Source organism: Alexandromys fortis, unplaced genomic scaffold (genome assembly GCF_014885135.2).
Source record: "Alexandromys fortis isolate MF-2015 unplaced genomic scaffold, M_Fortis_MF-2015_v1.1 scaffold_21, whole genome shotgun sequence".
In the NCBI taxonomy this organism is placed as follows: domain Eukaryota; kingdom Metazoa; phylum Chordata; class Mammalia; order Rodentia; family Cricetidae; genus Alexandromys; species Alexandromys fortis.
In genome coordinates this window covers 13,359,660-13,375,011 of record NW_026067905.1, presented here as the reverse complement: position 1 = coordinate 13,375,011, position 15,352 = coordinate 13,359,660, and the positions used below count along the sequence as shown (strand labels likewise).

At 40.0% G+C, this 15,352-nt stretch overlaps 1 protein-coding gene across 1 annotated transcript in view; it reads left to right on the top strand.

The window, feature by feature from the left end:
* The window catches only part of Acbd6 (acyl-CoA binding domain containing 6), a 146,324-nt gene that overhangs the window by 120,346 nt on the left and 10,626 nt on the right, over window positions 1-15,352 (top strand). The window contains exon 7 of the mRNA XM_050135160.1: window positions 8,488-8,518. Coding sequence (XP_049991117.1) covers window positions 8,488-8,518 — 31 coding nt within the window. The remainder of the gene's footprint in view (window positions 1-8,487; window positions 8,519-15,352) is intronic.

The following is a 15,352-nucleotide window of genomic DNA, read 5'->3' as shown; positions in this document are numbered from 1 at the left end:
TCTGAAAATAGAAGAAAACTAAATCTGTAAAGAAAAGAATTACTAGTAAAATGGAAACGATCAGAATTACAAAATGACAACTATACAGTACATATGAGAAGAGAAACAATATGCACAAATTTGAAGGTGTGTGTAGGGGAAAATGGGGTATAGTTTATTATTAGAGAGTCTAACGTGCTTCGCATCAGGAAACACATGGAAAGTTTTTCACTTCACATAAAAACAAAAGTAGAACAAATTGAAGACTAGCAACAATTTGTGTGAGTTTAGTGACTAAGCCAATGAGGAAAGATTGAAGTGAGACTCATTCTGTCATGCCAGGAATACTCACAGATCACACACTGTGCAGAACTGTGACAGATTCTGGAGATTTTCTGTAGGAAGCTTAGAGCCCTGAAAAGAGGGGAACTAACCCCAGACAAGGTGGTTGCTTCCCAAGAAGGTGACCTGAACTGCAAGATCCCAGACTAAATAATAATTTTAAAAAATCACCAAAACTCTCAGAAATTCATCTCCTTTAATATATAGCCAAGCTTATAAAAAGACCATTTCCAAAAGCCAAACAAGCACAGCTTTAGAACAAAAATTACCCATCTCAGTGCCCACAGAATGCCATCTCAGATGCACCGGTCACTCTCAGAGTAGACGTAAAAGCTTGTGCTCACCAACGGAGTTGACGGGAAAGGTTGTCTCGGCCTGTGCTGGAAGTCCAGGGGTGGTGGTGGAAGTGGGAAGTTTGCACATCTTACAGATTTTCAACTTCCCCAAGCTAAGAAATCAACCGACTGTCCTCAGACTGCTGGTACCTCTGTAGTACATGCCTTTAGCAAAGGCAAAAATCACCCCAGACCATCAGCAGTGAGCACAGTACTAAATTTCTCACAGATAAAGCTCCCTTGAGCTCCTGACCCCAAATTCTAAAGCACCCAGAAGTCGTGTACATGAAGAATGTTAGCCAGCATGACACCTCACACTTACCCTCATCTCATCCCTGAACTCATACAGGGTCTGCGGGTCTAATTAAAATGCTCAGATAATACCGGGCTGGAGAGATGGCTCGGCAGTTAAGAGCACTGGCTGCTCTTCCAAAGGACCCAGGTTTGATACCTAAAACCCACATGGTGACTCACAGCCATCTGCAACTTCATTTCTGACACTTCCTTGTGGCCTCTGTAGGCACTGTACACACGTGGTGCACAAACATACACCCAGGCAAAACTCATAAACACAAGATATCTTTTTTAAGTACATATATACCAAAGAGACCTGTAAAGCACAGTAGAAGAGCGTGGCATCGTCTGAAGAGTTCGGGGATAAGTTTTATGCCAAGCAGAGAGCATTTACAGCCATGCAATCCAGTGGGAATTCCTACTAGGAACTGGCAGTCACAGAATTGAGAAAAAGATGGGCAAGTATAATAGTATATTCTGTATTAGTCAAGATTCTCAGGAAGATGGCATTTGTCTAGGGAGTATTTATTGTTGGCTAACCTAAAAAGTGTGAGGAGGGTGAGTGAGTGAGTGATTGAGTGAGTGAGTGAGTGAGTGAGTGAGTGAGTGAGTGAGTGAGGAATAGTTAAAAGGAAGGACTGGACCTGGAAGTTTCTCTCCAGCCTGCCAATTCCCCAAATAACCATTCAGAGGCTTAATATTAAACTGTTTGGCTCTTAACTCAGGCTTATTACTAACTAGCTTTTACATCCTAAATTAACCTATTTCTATTAATGCCACATGGGTGTGGTATTACCTCACATCTTGCTTCTCTCGCAGCTGCTGGCATTTTTCTGCCTATATCTCTGCTTAGATTTCCCGCCAGGCTCTATTTCCTCGTCTGTTGTCCAAATCAGCTTCTGTATTAACCAATGGTAATAAGTCATATTCACAGCATATGGAGAGACATTCCACATCATTTCTCCTTTTTGTCTAATCAAAAAGGAAGATTTTTTAACTTTAACATAGTAAAATTACATATAACAAAAACAGTTATCAAGCAAGAATTATAGTTACAATATTTAGTATATTTGTATTTAGCAAAATTAAAGAAAATATTCTATCATCTATCCTATCTTTTTGAGTTATCTAATTTTTCTTTTATCATAACCAAGGAAAACTATAATTATAACTATCTAGTCTTCAACTTTATCAAGACCCCAGAAGGATATATTACCTAAGTAAATGGGAAGTGCATTGTAAGCAAATTCCAAAACTTCAGAAATAACAGAGATATCTGACTGCCTGGACAGTTACCCAAAGTTCTTTTGTATGCTTGGGGCATCCATCTTCAGCCTATAGACAGAGAGTATCCGGCAGACTTCCCAGTGAAGCAGGAAATTTTTTTATTATTTATTTATTAAAGATTTCTGTCTCTTCCCCACCGCCGCCCTCCCCCTCCCCCAATCAAGTCCCCCTCCCTCGTCAGCCCAAAGAGCAATCAGGGTTCCCTGCCCTGTGGGAAGTTCAAGGACCACCCACCTCCATCCAGGTCTAGTAAGGTGAGCATCCAAACTGCCTAGGCTCCCACAAAGCCAATACGTGCAGTAGGATCAAAGACCCCATTGCCATTGTTCTTGAGTTCTCAGGAGGCGTCATTGTCCGCTATTTTCAGCGAGGCCGGTTTTAGCCCAGGCTTTTTCAGATCCAGGCCAGCTGGCCTTGGTGAGTTCCCGATAGAACATCCCCATTGTCTCAGTGTGTGGGTGCACCCCTCGCTGTCCTGAGTTCCTTGCTCGTGCTCTCTCTCCTTCTGCTCCTGATTTGGACCTTGAGATTTCAGTCCGGTGCTCCAATGTGGGTCTCTGTCTCTGTCTCCTTTCATCGCCTGATGAAGGTTAATATTCCGGAGGATGCCTATACGTTTTTCTTTGGGTTCTCCTTATTTAGCTTCTCTAGGATAACTAATTAGAGGCTCAATGTCCTTTGTTTATGGCTAGAAACCAAATATGAGTGAGTACATCCCATGTTCCTCTTTTTGGGTCTGGCTTACCTCACTCAGTATAGTGTTTTCTATTTCCATCCATTTGTATGCAAAATTCAAGAAGTCCTTGTTGAAGCAGGAAATTTGAAACTGTCCGCCTACATTGGCAGTTTGTCAGTCATTTTCTGTTGTGTCCTGTAGAATATCTGGCAGATTCTTTTATGAAACAGGAACCCTGAAGGACTGCCCCAACCTGTTTTGGCAAGTTCAGCTTCTACAATGCCCACAGTCCTCTTTGAAGTAATTGGTGCTGCCAGGAGCAGATATTTCTCACTGTCAAGAAAAGTCTAAGTTCTTAAAACATTCTAAATGCCATATTCTGTAGATCTTTGAAGTGTTTGAAGATTACCTATCTGAAATATCTCAGTATTACCTTGAAAATCTAACCTGACTGTAATTTTGACTATTATAGATGGCTATTTGTATTTCTTAACTATACCCTTTTAAATGAGCTATATAAACATAATACCTTAAACAAGAATAAAATATACATATAGTGTATTAAAATTGACCTTAAATTTGTATCAGTAAGCCAAAATCCATACCAATATAATTATTTATTTCTGTGCCATATCCTCCTTTTTTGTTAGAAAGACATTTGACTATGACATTAATTATTTATAACCATCCCCCTTTAAATGAAAACAAACATTTATAAACAATATTTTGGGAATTTGAGCGTAGTTTTTTATACTACTTTCTGCTGATTTGGGTTGCTGGTAATCTTTTTGAGGATCCTGAAAAAATTTATAATTACAGTTAAATCTTGGCTGTAGTGGTCCCTGAGGCTGCATCATCTCAGTTGTTTTGAAGCTGTTTTGGCTACTGTTTCCATTGGAGACCTCAGGGGGTCTTGCTCGATCAAACCATATTAACCTTGAAGGAATCCACAGCTTCTTCTCTTCTGTGGAAACTTTTCCAAAGCAACATATCCTTAGACCCAAATTTTGAAGTCAGGATACCTTTATGTTGGTTTAGCTTAACAGCCCCCACAATCAAATGTCTTTCTGCTGTAAGCTCATTAACAGTCAAAATATTCAAAGAAAGCACAATAATCCAAACTTTCTGTGTATTTTTCATCTTTACGTGGCTTATTTCTTTTATATTATTTTTACTATCTCTTTAAAGCCTTTTTTTAAAAAAATCTATTCCTTTTTGTAACTGCTTATACCCATTTTCTTTTTTTTTAAACCTACATACATTTTTTTTTAAACACACTGTGACCCATTTAGAGATTTATTTTGTCTGAATCTGTCCTTATTGCATATCTGTATTTCTTTTTTGATCACTGCTTTAAACTGTTAAGTAGGCATGGCTAAAACCAGAGCCTCTTTGCCTGTTGGTTCCACCCTGTTCAACTTTCCAACATGGCAGAGGTACGTGTATACCGCCCCAACTCTGGGAAGCAGTGGATCCACACCACCACCAAGTAACTTGCAGCACACTGCCCTCAAACCCCATTCAAGTGCTCCATAGAAGGACCTCCCAAAATAACTGCCCATGCGGCCAGCACAAACCAGGAAGCCATCTTTTAATGGAGTCACGCATCTGCTCACCACCAGCAAACAGAGCCTATCTCAAAAACTGCAGGTACCAAGAAGCTGTTTCTGAGTCTGTTTTTGTGTGTCTAGAATCCTTTTTTTAAGCTTTCTTAGGCTTTATGTTGATGTGTGTGCCACACGTTGGCACCATTTGTAAATGAAAGTTTCTCTCCCACCATTCAGATGCTTAATATTAATTACAAACTGGCCAATTAGCTCAGGCTTGTTATTAACTAGCTCTTACTTTTTAAATTAACCCATTTCTATCTATATTTTACCACGAGGCTTGTGACTTGTTACCACACATCTTTCTTCTCCGGTGGCTGCTGCTGTCTTCCCAACTCTCCCTTATTTTTCCCTGTATCTTGGATTTTCCACTTGGCTCTATCCTGCCAAATCAGCTTCTTTACTTATCAATGGTAATCATGTTCACAACATACAGAGAGACATCGCAGAACCACAGGCTGCTTGTCATACCGCTGCCTGGCTCTTTCATGGTAATACCCTTCTCTCTTGCTGCAGTTTTCTCCCAAAGTGAGCTTTGCCACTTGCTCATATCCTTTAATTGTTTACCTATAGGAAAATCATACAATGAAATTTATTGTTTATGCTTTGTATTTGAGATAGGGCCTCTTATAGCCAAGGCTAGCCTTTAATATGCCATAGCCAAAGATGACCCAAACACGTGACCCTCCTGTCTCCACTTCCCAAGCGCTGGGATTACAAGCGTATGCCACCACACCCAGTTAATCGTTTTAATCACTTTTAACAGTCTGACGCATTGGCATTAAGTGCATTAACTCTGCTGGCAGCCATCACCATAACCTATCTCTAGAACTTTTCTTCCCAAAGTGAAATTGTACCCACTAAACACTAACTCCCAGGGTTCCCTCCCTCCTCACCCCACTTTCTTTCCCTGGGAATCTGAGCACCTTAAAGACCTCATATAAGCAGAACTGCCTGCCTCCTTCAGTGCTGCTCTGATGTCACTGTGCTTTTCAATTTGCTCGGGGAAAAGGACCTTCCTTAATAGACTTCTGTCCCTCGCTCCATTGGAAATCCTTGAGAGACTACTCTTAGGAATGGTTTGGTAACATTCTTGCTTTCGGAACAGGACGACAGGTGCTGTTTACTAAGCTGGGTTACATGCCGACCTAGCATCTGCCCCAATTCCCTGCTTTTTCAATGTCCAAAACAGTGCCCAGCACCACTCCTGTCTCACTCTGCTTTGTTTTCTTCCAGAGCACTCGTGGGGGGGGGGGGGTCATCTGGAGTAGTTGTCTTGCTGTATTACCTAAACTAGTCTTAAGTTTGTGGGCTTGAGCAGTCCTCTCACCTCAACTTCCTAGGTGGCTAAGGCCACAGGTGTATATCACCACCTTGAGCTCATTGACTATTGATAAATCTATTTGTTTGCTTATTGCTTCCTCCACCATCAGAATATGAGATTACACTCGGGGCCTTTTCTGTCTCATTCACTTGTGTTCCCAGTGCCTAGAACAGGACCTGCACCATATTAGGATCTCCGTGCATATTTTTAATTAATTAGAAATTGGACTCGAGCTACCTATTTACATTCATTGGTAAAAGTGATTAAAAGAAATTAATTCTCGATCCCAAGTGAGGATAAGGAATTAGAAATTAAGAGGGACGGAACTCTTGATATGCGTGAGCACAGTAATTAAACATGAAAGTTTGCCCAAAGAGCAAGAGAATGTTCTCTCTTTTTAAAACTCCCTGGTGTGTGTGTGTGTGTGTGTGTGTGTGTGTGTGTGTGTGTGTATGCTTTGGAACAGGGTCTCACTATCTAACCTGGCTGGCATGGAGCTCACTGTATAGACAGTACTGACCTCAAATTCACGGAGATCCTCCTGCCTCTGGCTCGTGAGTGCTGGGATTAAAGGCATGCACCCCCAAACTTGACATACTCCCAGGTTTTTTTTTTTTTTTTTAAGACAGAATCTTGTCGTGAAGTCCTGACTCATTTGATGTTCTCTGTGTGGCCCAGACTGACCCTGACTCTATAGCTGCCTTCCGGCTTCAGCCTCCCAAGTGCTGGAGTTGCAGTTTTATGCCACCCTGTCCAACTGAGAACTATAATTTTTAAGGATGAATAATTGTGGAAAATCTAACGATAGGGAAGAAAACAGTAGAGTCCTAAGACTGTAGTAGACTCAAGCCCTTTCTGGAATCGCTTTGTTTGTTGGACATTTGTACTGAGATTGTAGACATGAGTATATGCCCATCTGGCCAATCACATATACATACATTTTTACTAACACTGTAAACTAGCAAGGCAGATTTGGGTCTTAGCCATTTTGGACAGTTTTGCTCTTTCCAGTTACCCAGACTAAATTCTCTAGAGCGAGACTCACAGTGCCAGACTACCTACATCGACACCACTCTGACCCTGTTCATAGCTCTCCTCCCTCTCTCCCTTAAGCTTGGAAGCAGAGTGGGTAAAAGGGGAGGGGGCAGAATCTATATCTCAAAACTATATTAGCTATGCCTCTGTTGTCATTAAAAACAACATAACCAAAGTATCTTATAGAAGAAAGAATTTATTTGGGCTTATGGTTCCAGAGGGTAAGAGCCCATCATGGGGGTGGGGCAGCAGAACAGGACACTGAGAGCTCACATACTTCACTGTAATAAACATGAAACAGAAAGCATACAGTGTAAAGACTATCTCAAAGCCCACCTCCAATGCTGTACTTCCCCCCATCGAGGCTGCACCAATGGAGGTCCAAGTGTTCAAAAATGCCTGAAACTATAGGGGACATTTTTAACTCAGACCACCCCAATGGCCATCTGTGCTACCTTTTTTTGGGTACTACCTACTATCTTTTATTTTCTTTAAATTTTATTTTCTTTATAATTGTTGATGGGCCATTGTGGCACCCAGCCAAATGTACCCTATCTACCCCCTTCCCAGTTACTTGTTTTCCTATTTTTTTCTCACTCACCTACATGCACCTCCCCAGTAGGAAAACAAACTACATTGCCTCATGCTTGCTCCCCTGCCTCCACCAGCTGCCATTCCTGACAGGCTTCAAGGTGCTAAAAGAATGACTTTTTTCCTTTCTCCCTGTCCCAATCAGAAAATAATTTCTCTGTGGCAGCTTCTTGCTTTTTGTTTGGAAGATGAACTAGAGATGCTATAGCGTCTGGAGCCAGTCCATCCCCACATTAAGTGGGAAAACAGATGCAGGGTTCTCATGAGCAGTCTGATACTAGTTCAGCCATCATTCTTCATTACAGTGGCCGAACAGTGGTGGTACCCAGGCTCTGCATACAGGGTAACTATTTCTAACCCCACTCCCTCTTGTGCTTTGGATAGTTTGTTGCATGTTTTCTGCTTTCTACTCTTCGTTTGAGGTAACACTGCTTAGAAGGTCTGCTCCATTGTTTTACATCTATATTTAGAATAGCTTGGTATTAAAGAAAAAGCTAGAATGTTGTAATTTCCTGGGTAAACAAACTATGGGAAGTCTTTTTCTTAGCTACTGGAGCTTTGTATTCTTTGAAATCACCTATCTTTATGATGTTTGATCTGGTCCAGAAGCCTAGAGTCTTTTAAAAAGCATTTGGAATTTAAAAAGACATTTAAAAGTTATTAACCCTTACCAAAAGTCACAGATTACTTAAATTTGGGGGCACACTTAGAAATCAGCATCTAATAGTGTCCAAGGTAAATGCTGTGTGATAGGTTTTCTGTATCGAATGCAGTAGCAAAGCTGCCACATTGCCTGGGTTCTCTGTAGATCTTTATCTTCTTCTCTGCTGTAGCTGTCACAGTGAACTAGTTACAGTTCTCCAAGGTAAGAACTTGATCTGAAGAGGTGCAGAGAAATGAGGGCTGGTCCTGTGTTGAACCTGTAGAGCTTTGGTGTCCTGTAGGTTTGCAATAGTTTATATACTTAACCATACTTACAGACCTTTTCTAAAGTGTATCATTTGTGTTCTTTTATAGGACAATGAAGGTCAGACAGCTCTTCATTATGGTAAGCTATTCGTGATTATTGGTCATATTTGAACATGTTGTCTGTCTAGCCCTATGTGGTAGAGCCAGTAGAACTGCAAGAACTGTCATCAGCAATAGAGGCTCCTCCACCCCCTGCTGAACACTCATTAAGTCATTCTTGGTTCTGTCAGGAGCAAACAGGATGCTATTCTTTGTTATTGTGGAATCTAATCTCTCCCCTATTTATAAAAGAAAGCAAAACTAAACACAACAGAACTTTCCTGAGGCTGGGAGATGAATCAGTTGGTAAAGTGCTGACTGTGCAAGCATAAGGACCCCGGTTCAAATCCCCAGCTCCCACATGAAAGCCAGGCATAATGACATGCATCTGAGCCCTGGGCAAAGGCAGAAAGATCTTAGGGGCCTCATTGGCCATCCAGGCTAACCAAAAATGTAAGTTCAATAGAGGAAGATACACAACGTTGACCTCTGACCACCACATGCACATGCATATACCACACATGAACAAGAAATGCTTCTTTAATGAACTTCTAACCTGCAGTTTTACTATTTTAGTTTTAGTTGCTCACAGTCAATTCCAGCCCAGAAATATGAAATACTGTGAAAATTGTAGAAATAGACAATTAATAGATTTTAGTTTATTTGCCGTTCTCAGTCACGTGAGGAAGTCTCATGCCATCCTTGCCCCTTGAGTCTAGGACATGACTCATGTCTTTGTCTGATCCTACTCATGCAATAGTCACTTCGGAGTGTCGCAGTTACCAGAGCAGCTGATCACCGTGCTTGTGTCCAAATGACCCTTTGTTAGCAGCCTAACAACTAGGTCGTGATACCTGCATCATTTGCCTCCCTTTCTCTTAGAACATGGACATGAGTCATCTCGTGTCAGCACAAGAATTGTGAGCACTGGAAAATAAAATGTTTTCTAGAGAGAGTATATTTCTGTATCTCATTACTTGCTGTTGTTACTCTCTTGCCATATTTTACTATGTGTAGAAAAATAAAAGGCAATGTAAACACATATATATACTGTGTATGTGTATACATGCTCCTGTGTGTGCATGTATGCGTCTGTGTATATGTGTGTTGCTTGGCCCTATCTTCAGTTTCTTGAATTTTTTTCACCCAGGTAAAAGGAGACTAGTATAACTGAATAAAGAAAACAAATTTGATTTTTAACTCATTTTCTCTACTAAATAATTATTTTTACTTCAACAGTCTATAAAATAGAATGAAAATGATCTGTAAGGTAGAAATAATAGCATGATCTTAGAGAACTATTAAATAAATTCAGTGAAATAAAAAAATAATGAGGTGTTTCATAAATTATAAAATACTAGCAAATGGAATTCAGAAATTCAGTTTATATATGATTATTGTTGAATCAAAGACAGTCATCAATGTCTAAATCAGGGTAAAGGTCAGCCACTTCAGTCACTTCAGAAAGCAGCACACAGGCTACTTTGCCAGTCTAGACAGTGCTGGGCTAGGATTAGTTCCAAGGGGCTCGGATGTCCTCTATCACCTTTGTCTACAGCTGAGCATTTGTTTGGGTGCTGTGGGCATCACTGGATCACCTGGAAGTCTCTATTGTTCTGCTAGCTGTTTGTAGCTCATGTAAATCAGCCTGATCATGACAACTGAAATGTCTACAGATGCCTGCCCCAACTCATTTGTGAGTTTACCTGGTATTATCTGCATAGTAAAACTAGCAGGAAAAAAAGGAAATCTGTAAGTCCATTTTATTTTTGAACATAAATGCCAAAATCCTGTGGAAAATATTACCAAATGAAACCCATCATTGCACTTTTGACAGAAAAATATGTCATAGTCAAGTTGAGTTCATCCCAGAAATTGAAGGTGTAACATTTTAGAATTTATTAGTATGATTTTCTACAGTTTCAAGTTAGGTGAAATATACCTAATTCAGTAATTCAGCTGTATAAGGAGCTTGTGAGACAAGTCAGCGCTCAATTTAAAAAGTTTAGAAAGGTGGTTCAGACCTCATGGGTTAAGGCAGACTTGTGCTTGACATTCTAGTGCCCCGCTGACTCTGCACCTCAGAGGCCGCTCAGTTCACTGAACTTCAGCTTACACCTGATGACATAGGAACCGCTGCTCAGGCTAGGGATGGAAATGGAAGAAGCTAATTCATCTAAAGTGCTTAGGACATTGTCTGATACCTGCTGTGTATGCATAAAATGTTAGCAGCTTTTATTTTTTTTTGATAAAATCCTTAGATAAACTAGAACCCTACATTAGGGTTGTAGCATTAGCAGATAGCATTCTTGTAACACATCCACCATCAAAAGAAGGTCCATAAGAGAAGCCGTAAAGCAACAATGTTTCCTTGTATGACTGGAATGTAGCTAGTTTAAATGGGAAGGTGATTCTACCAAGTTTGCATCAAGATAGTAGGATGACAAAGCAAAAATGGACAAAAAGCATTAAAGAAATTAAAATACTACATTAACAGTGGAGATTGCTGTCACCTGATACAAACGCAAAGGGAAAAGAGGCTCCAAGAAGACATGAAGCCCCAAGTATAATAGCAGGTGTGACCCAGATGGAGAATGAATAAAGCACCCAGTGCTGCCCTCTGGCCCCCACATGTGCAAACATGCATACATGTTCACCTCATGCACATGAGCACACATATCATCATATACATACATGCAGCTCACTCATGTACACATACACACGTACAACCATGTATACGCCAGCCCCCACACATACCGTGTATTGGTACTTTTCTATTGCTGTGATAAAACACCATGACCAAGGCAACTTACAGAAGAAAGTTTATTTTAGGCTTATAGTTCCAGAGGATTAGAGTCCTTAAGGGTGGAGCAGAGGCAGCAGGCGTCTGGAGCAGCAGCTAAGTGTTCACATCTCCAACCATTAGCAGAAGCAGAGAGGGCTAACTCAGATGCACAAGTCTCTGAAACCTCACAGCCCACCCCAATGACACACACCTTCTAACCCTCCCCAAATAACCAACTGGGGGCCAAGTATGCAAATGCCAAAGACTTGTGAGGAACACCTCACACGTGTGTACACACACACATGCCTGCATGCGTGTGTGCATATGTACATATACACACACACAATCATATATGAGCTTGTACATTTGGAGGCCAGAGGACAACAGTCATTCTCCACCTGCACACACAATCATGTACACACATATGTATATACATATGCACACACAATCATGTGCACATGCACATGTAGATATGCTGGTGATGCATATCTGTAGTTCAGTCTCTATAGACTGAGGAAGAGTATCTCAGATTCAAGGCCATCGTAGGCAGCATAATGAAATCACCTCTAGATAAACATGTGAGAGGTCCAGAGGTAACCAGCATGAGCACGCTGACGTCACTGCAGAAGACTACAGTGTATCAGTTTATGATCATCACACAATCCAGTGAGAAAGCTGCAGACCCGTGAATTGCTCTCGTGCTGAAATGTGTGTTTCTCTGTTAAGGTACTGGTATGTGGAAAGGGCATATGTATGGGTATTTCCAGAAAGTTAAGAATGATGAACTTAAAATGTTGGGGGATTGCCCTTCAATAGGAACCGGTTTGTTCCATGTATCCAGGTCCTCTTCAGGACACAAAGGAATGCACTTTAGGATAGCAGAACGTCCTATGCAGATGTGGAAATTATTAAAACTGCTTTTTATCCACATGATTTGGAAATTGCATAGAAAGCTTATCTTATAGATTTATCATCATTCCAAACATAACTTTTATTTAGGAATGCCTTTCTACCAAAAAAAATTTAGAGTCAATTTCATTCACATTATAGGAATTGGGTATTAAAAGAAAAACAAATCTTGCTGTATTCAGTATTTCTTGATTTCATTTTTGCAAATATGGAGAAATTCAATTGTGAAAAATTAAAGATATATACATATATATCTTAAAGTTTTACAAACATATATGTTGCTTATTCCCTACATAGTACATTTTGAGTTCTGGTATTGTTTTCATATTAGTTGATTCAAGTACGCTTTGTTTTCAAGTGAGAGCCCATTAGCTTCTCTCAGCACGTATTTTATTTTTTCATTTAAAAAATTTATAAAATAAACATGTTTTTTATGAAAAAATATATGAAAAAGATTTGACTTAGTATAACAGTACAAAGTAGAAAAACAGATTATCTACTTCAGACCAGTGTCTAGTTGGAGGTGGGGAGCCCCACTTTGAACAAATTTAAAGTTCAAATTTATATTCTTGGTTGGGAGATCATCAGCTAAGAAACTAAAGTAAGTGTGCTAGTCAGCTTTGCTCTCTTCTACCTCACTGACAGAGTGTATATTACACTTGCCGTTCCCCCACCCATGTGTGTACAGATGTATAGTATGTGTTTATAGATGTTCATAGTGTATTGCAGGCAGGTGTACAGTGTGTGTACAGGTATAAAGTGTAGTAATAAGAGCGGCGAGGCTGCGTCCCCAGCACCCGGCCACCCGCATGGCTAACTTATGCCCCAAAATAATTACATGGAAACTGTATTCTTTTAAACACTGCCTGGCCCGTAAGTTCCAGTTTCTTATTGGCTAGCTCTTACTTATCGATCTAACCCATTTCTAATATCTGTGTAGCCTACAAGGTGGCTTACCAGGAAAGATCTTAACCTGCATCTGTCTGGAGTGGGAGAATCATGGCAACTCCTCGACTAAGCTTCTTTCTCCCAGCATTCTGTTCTGTTTACTCCACCCACCTAAGTGTTGGCCTATCAAGGGGCCTAGGCAGTTCTTTATTAATAAGAAATCACTCCCACATCAATAAAGTAATCCACAGGTTACAGTGTGTGTGTGTAGAGGTATACAGTGTGTGTATGTGCAGATGTAGTTGTAGATGGTCTTTTTCTGTCCTGCCAGCCAGGACATGGAGACTTTTTTTTGCGACATACTAAAAAAGTTCAACCAATAGCTTGGTTGTTTTTAGCCAGCCCCAATATTCTCTCTGCCATGAAAGTCCTGCCCAGCTATTGGTCATTCAGCTTTTTATTAAGCCTATCTGAGTGGCAAATCTTCATAGTGTACAAAAGATTATCCCCTTTTTGTCTAAATAAAGGTATAAGTCAGTTATCAGGTAAGAATCTGGTACAGTGTCCAATCCATTTGTATTGGGAATATTTGGAGAAAGTACTCCATTACTTATTCCATCTTGATTAGTCCAAAGTTCTGTACCTAATTTATCTTCTATCATAACTAAGGAAACTGCAGCTATAACTACCGAGTCTTCAACTCCATCAAAGACCCCAGAAGAATATAATACCTGAGTGAATAGAAAGTACAGTGGAAACCATTTCCAAACCTAGAAATGACAGATATTTGGCTAGCTGGACAGTTACCCAAGGTTCATCTGCAACATTGGGGCATCCAATCTTTGGCCTACAGGCCTAGAATATCTGGCAGACTCTTCTGAGAAGCAGGAATTTTGAAAGACTGTCATGCCTTGTTTTGGCAAAGTTCAGTAGTCACTTTCCTGTGTGTTTTGCTTGTCCAGTTTGTACAGCATAAGGTCAGCAGGTGAAGCAAGGACATTTTTATTTATTTATTTATTTTTATTTATTTATTTATTTTGGCCCAGTGGCTAACCTTGCCACAGTAAAAGCAAATTCTCTATGGAGTTTCCTTAGTGTTCATCATCTCTGAAATAGATTTCTGCTGCCAGGAGCAGACATGTCTCATTGTCATGAAAAGCCTCGGGTTATTAAGCCTCTTAAATCCCATATTCTATAGATCTTTGAAATATTTGAAGATCATATATCTAAATATATCTGTTTAACCTTGAAAACATACCTAATCTGACTACAAGTTTGACTATTATAGATAACTACTAACCTGTATTTCTTAATTATACATTACATTTTAAATGAGCTGCATAAGAACAGTACCCTGAGAAAGAGTAGAAACATACATTCAGTATAGCAAAAATAACTTAAATTTGAATCAATATATCAAAATTCATATGATACAAAATATTTGAGACTAGTAGTTTTTTTTAGTTTGAAAGATAGATACAATAATCTACCCTTTTATTCTATCCTTTCTTTGTCCCCTCTTTTTTTTCTTTTTAGAATGAGATCCCTAAATCTAATCTCCTTTGTTCAGCTTTTTTCCTTATCATGACCAACAACTTGTAACTAACCGCCCCTAAACAATGACAAACATCCATAACCCACTGAATAATCAAAAAACTGTCTACCCTGTCTCTTGGAAATGTGGGCATTGTGTTCTCTAGACTGCTTCCTGTTGTCTGGGGGTGCTGAAATCTTTGAGGGACCCTGAAAAAGTTTAAGATAGTGATCAAGTTCTGGGGGAGCTAGCTGTTCCCCAATCTAAGTGTGATGGGATAATACAAGGCTTATCTAATGTTCTGGCTGAAGCCACCTATGAGGCTGGACAATCTCAGTCTTGAAGCTGTTCTGGATGCAGAACTTTGAGGAAACTGCAACAAAAGCATTCAGAGAGGCTGGATCACCTGGCCACCCACTTTCAGTGATGTCTGGTCCCCTTGTTCTGAAGACACACAAACTTTCAAAGGTAACACAGGTATGGACTATGTGGTATGCACAAGTCAGTGAAAGATGTTTTTTGTTCATTTTATGCTTGAGCAGGTGAAATATCTGTCACCTGTCTTGTAGTTTTCTAGGTTTATTTTTTACGTCTGTACCTAGGATTTTCAGGGGGTCTCCCCATCAAATCTGATCTCTATCAATTGAATGAATCCACAGCCCTTTGTTTTCTTTGGAAATAAAGGCATAACCTCTTCCCCAACATAACACATTTTACTTCCATTTTGAATTTAGTAGTTTTTATAATCCAGTGTCTCT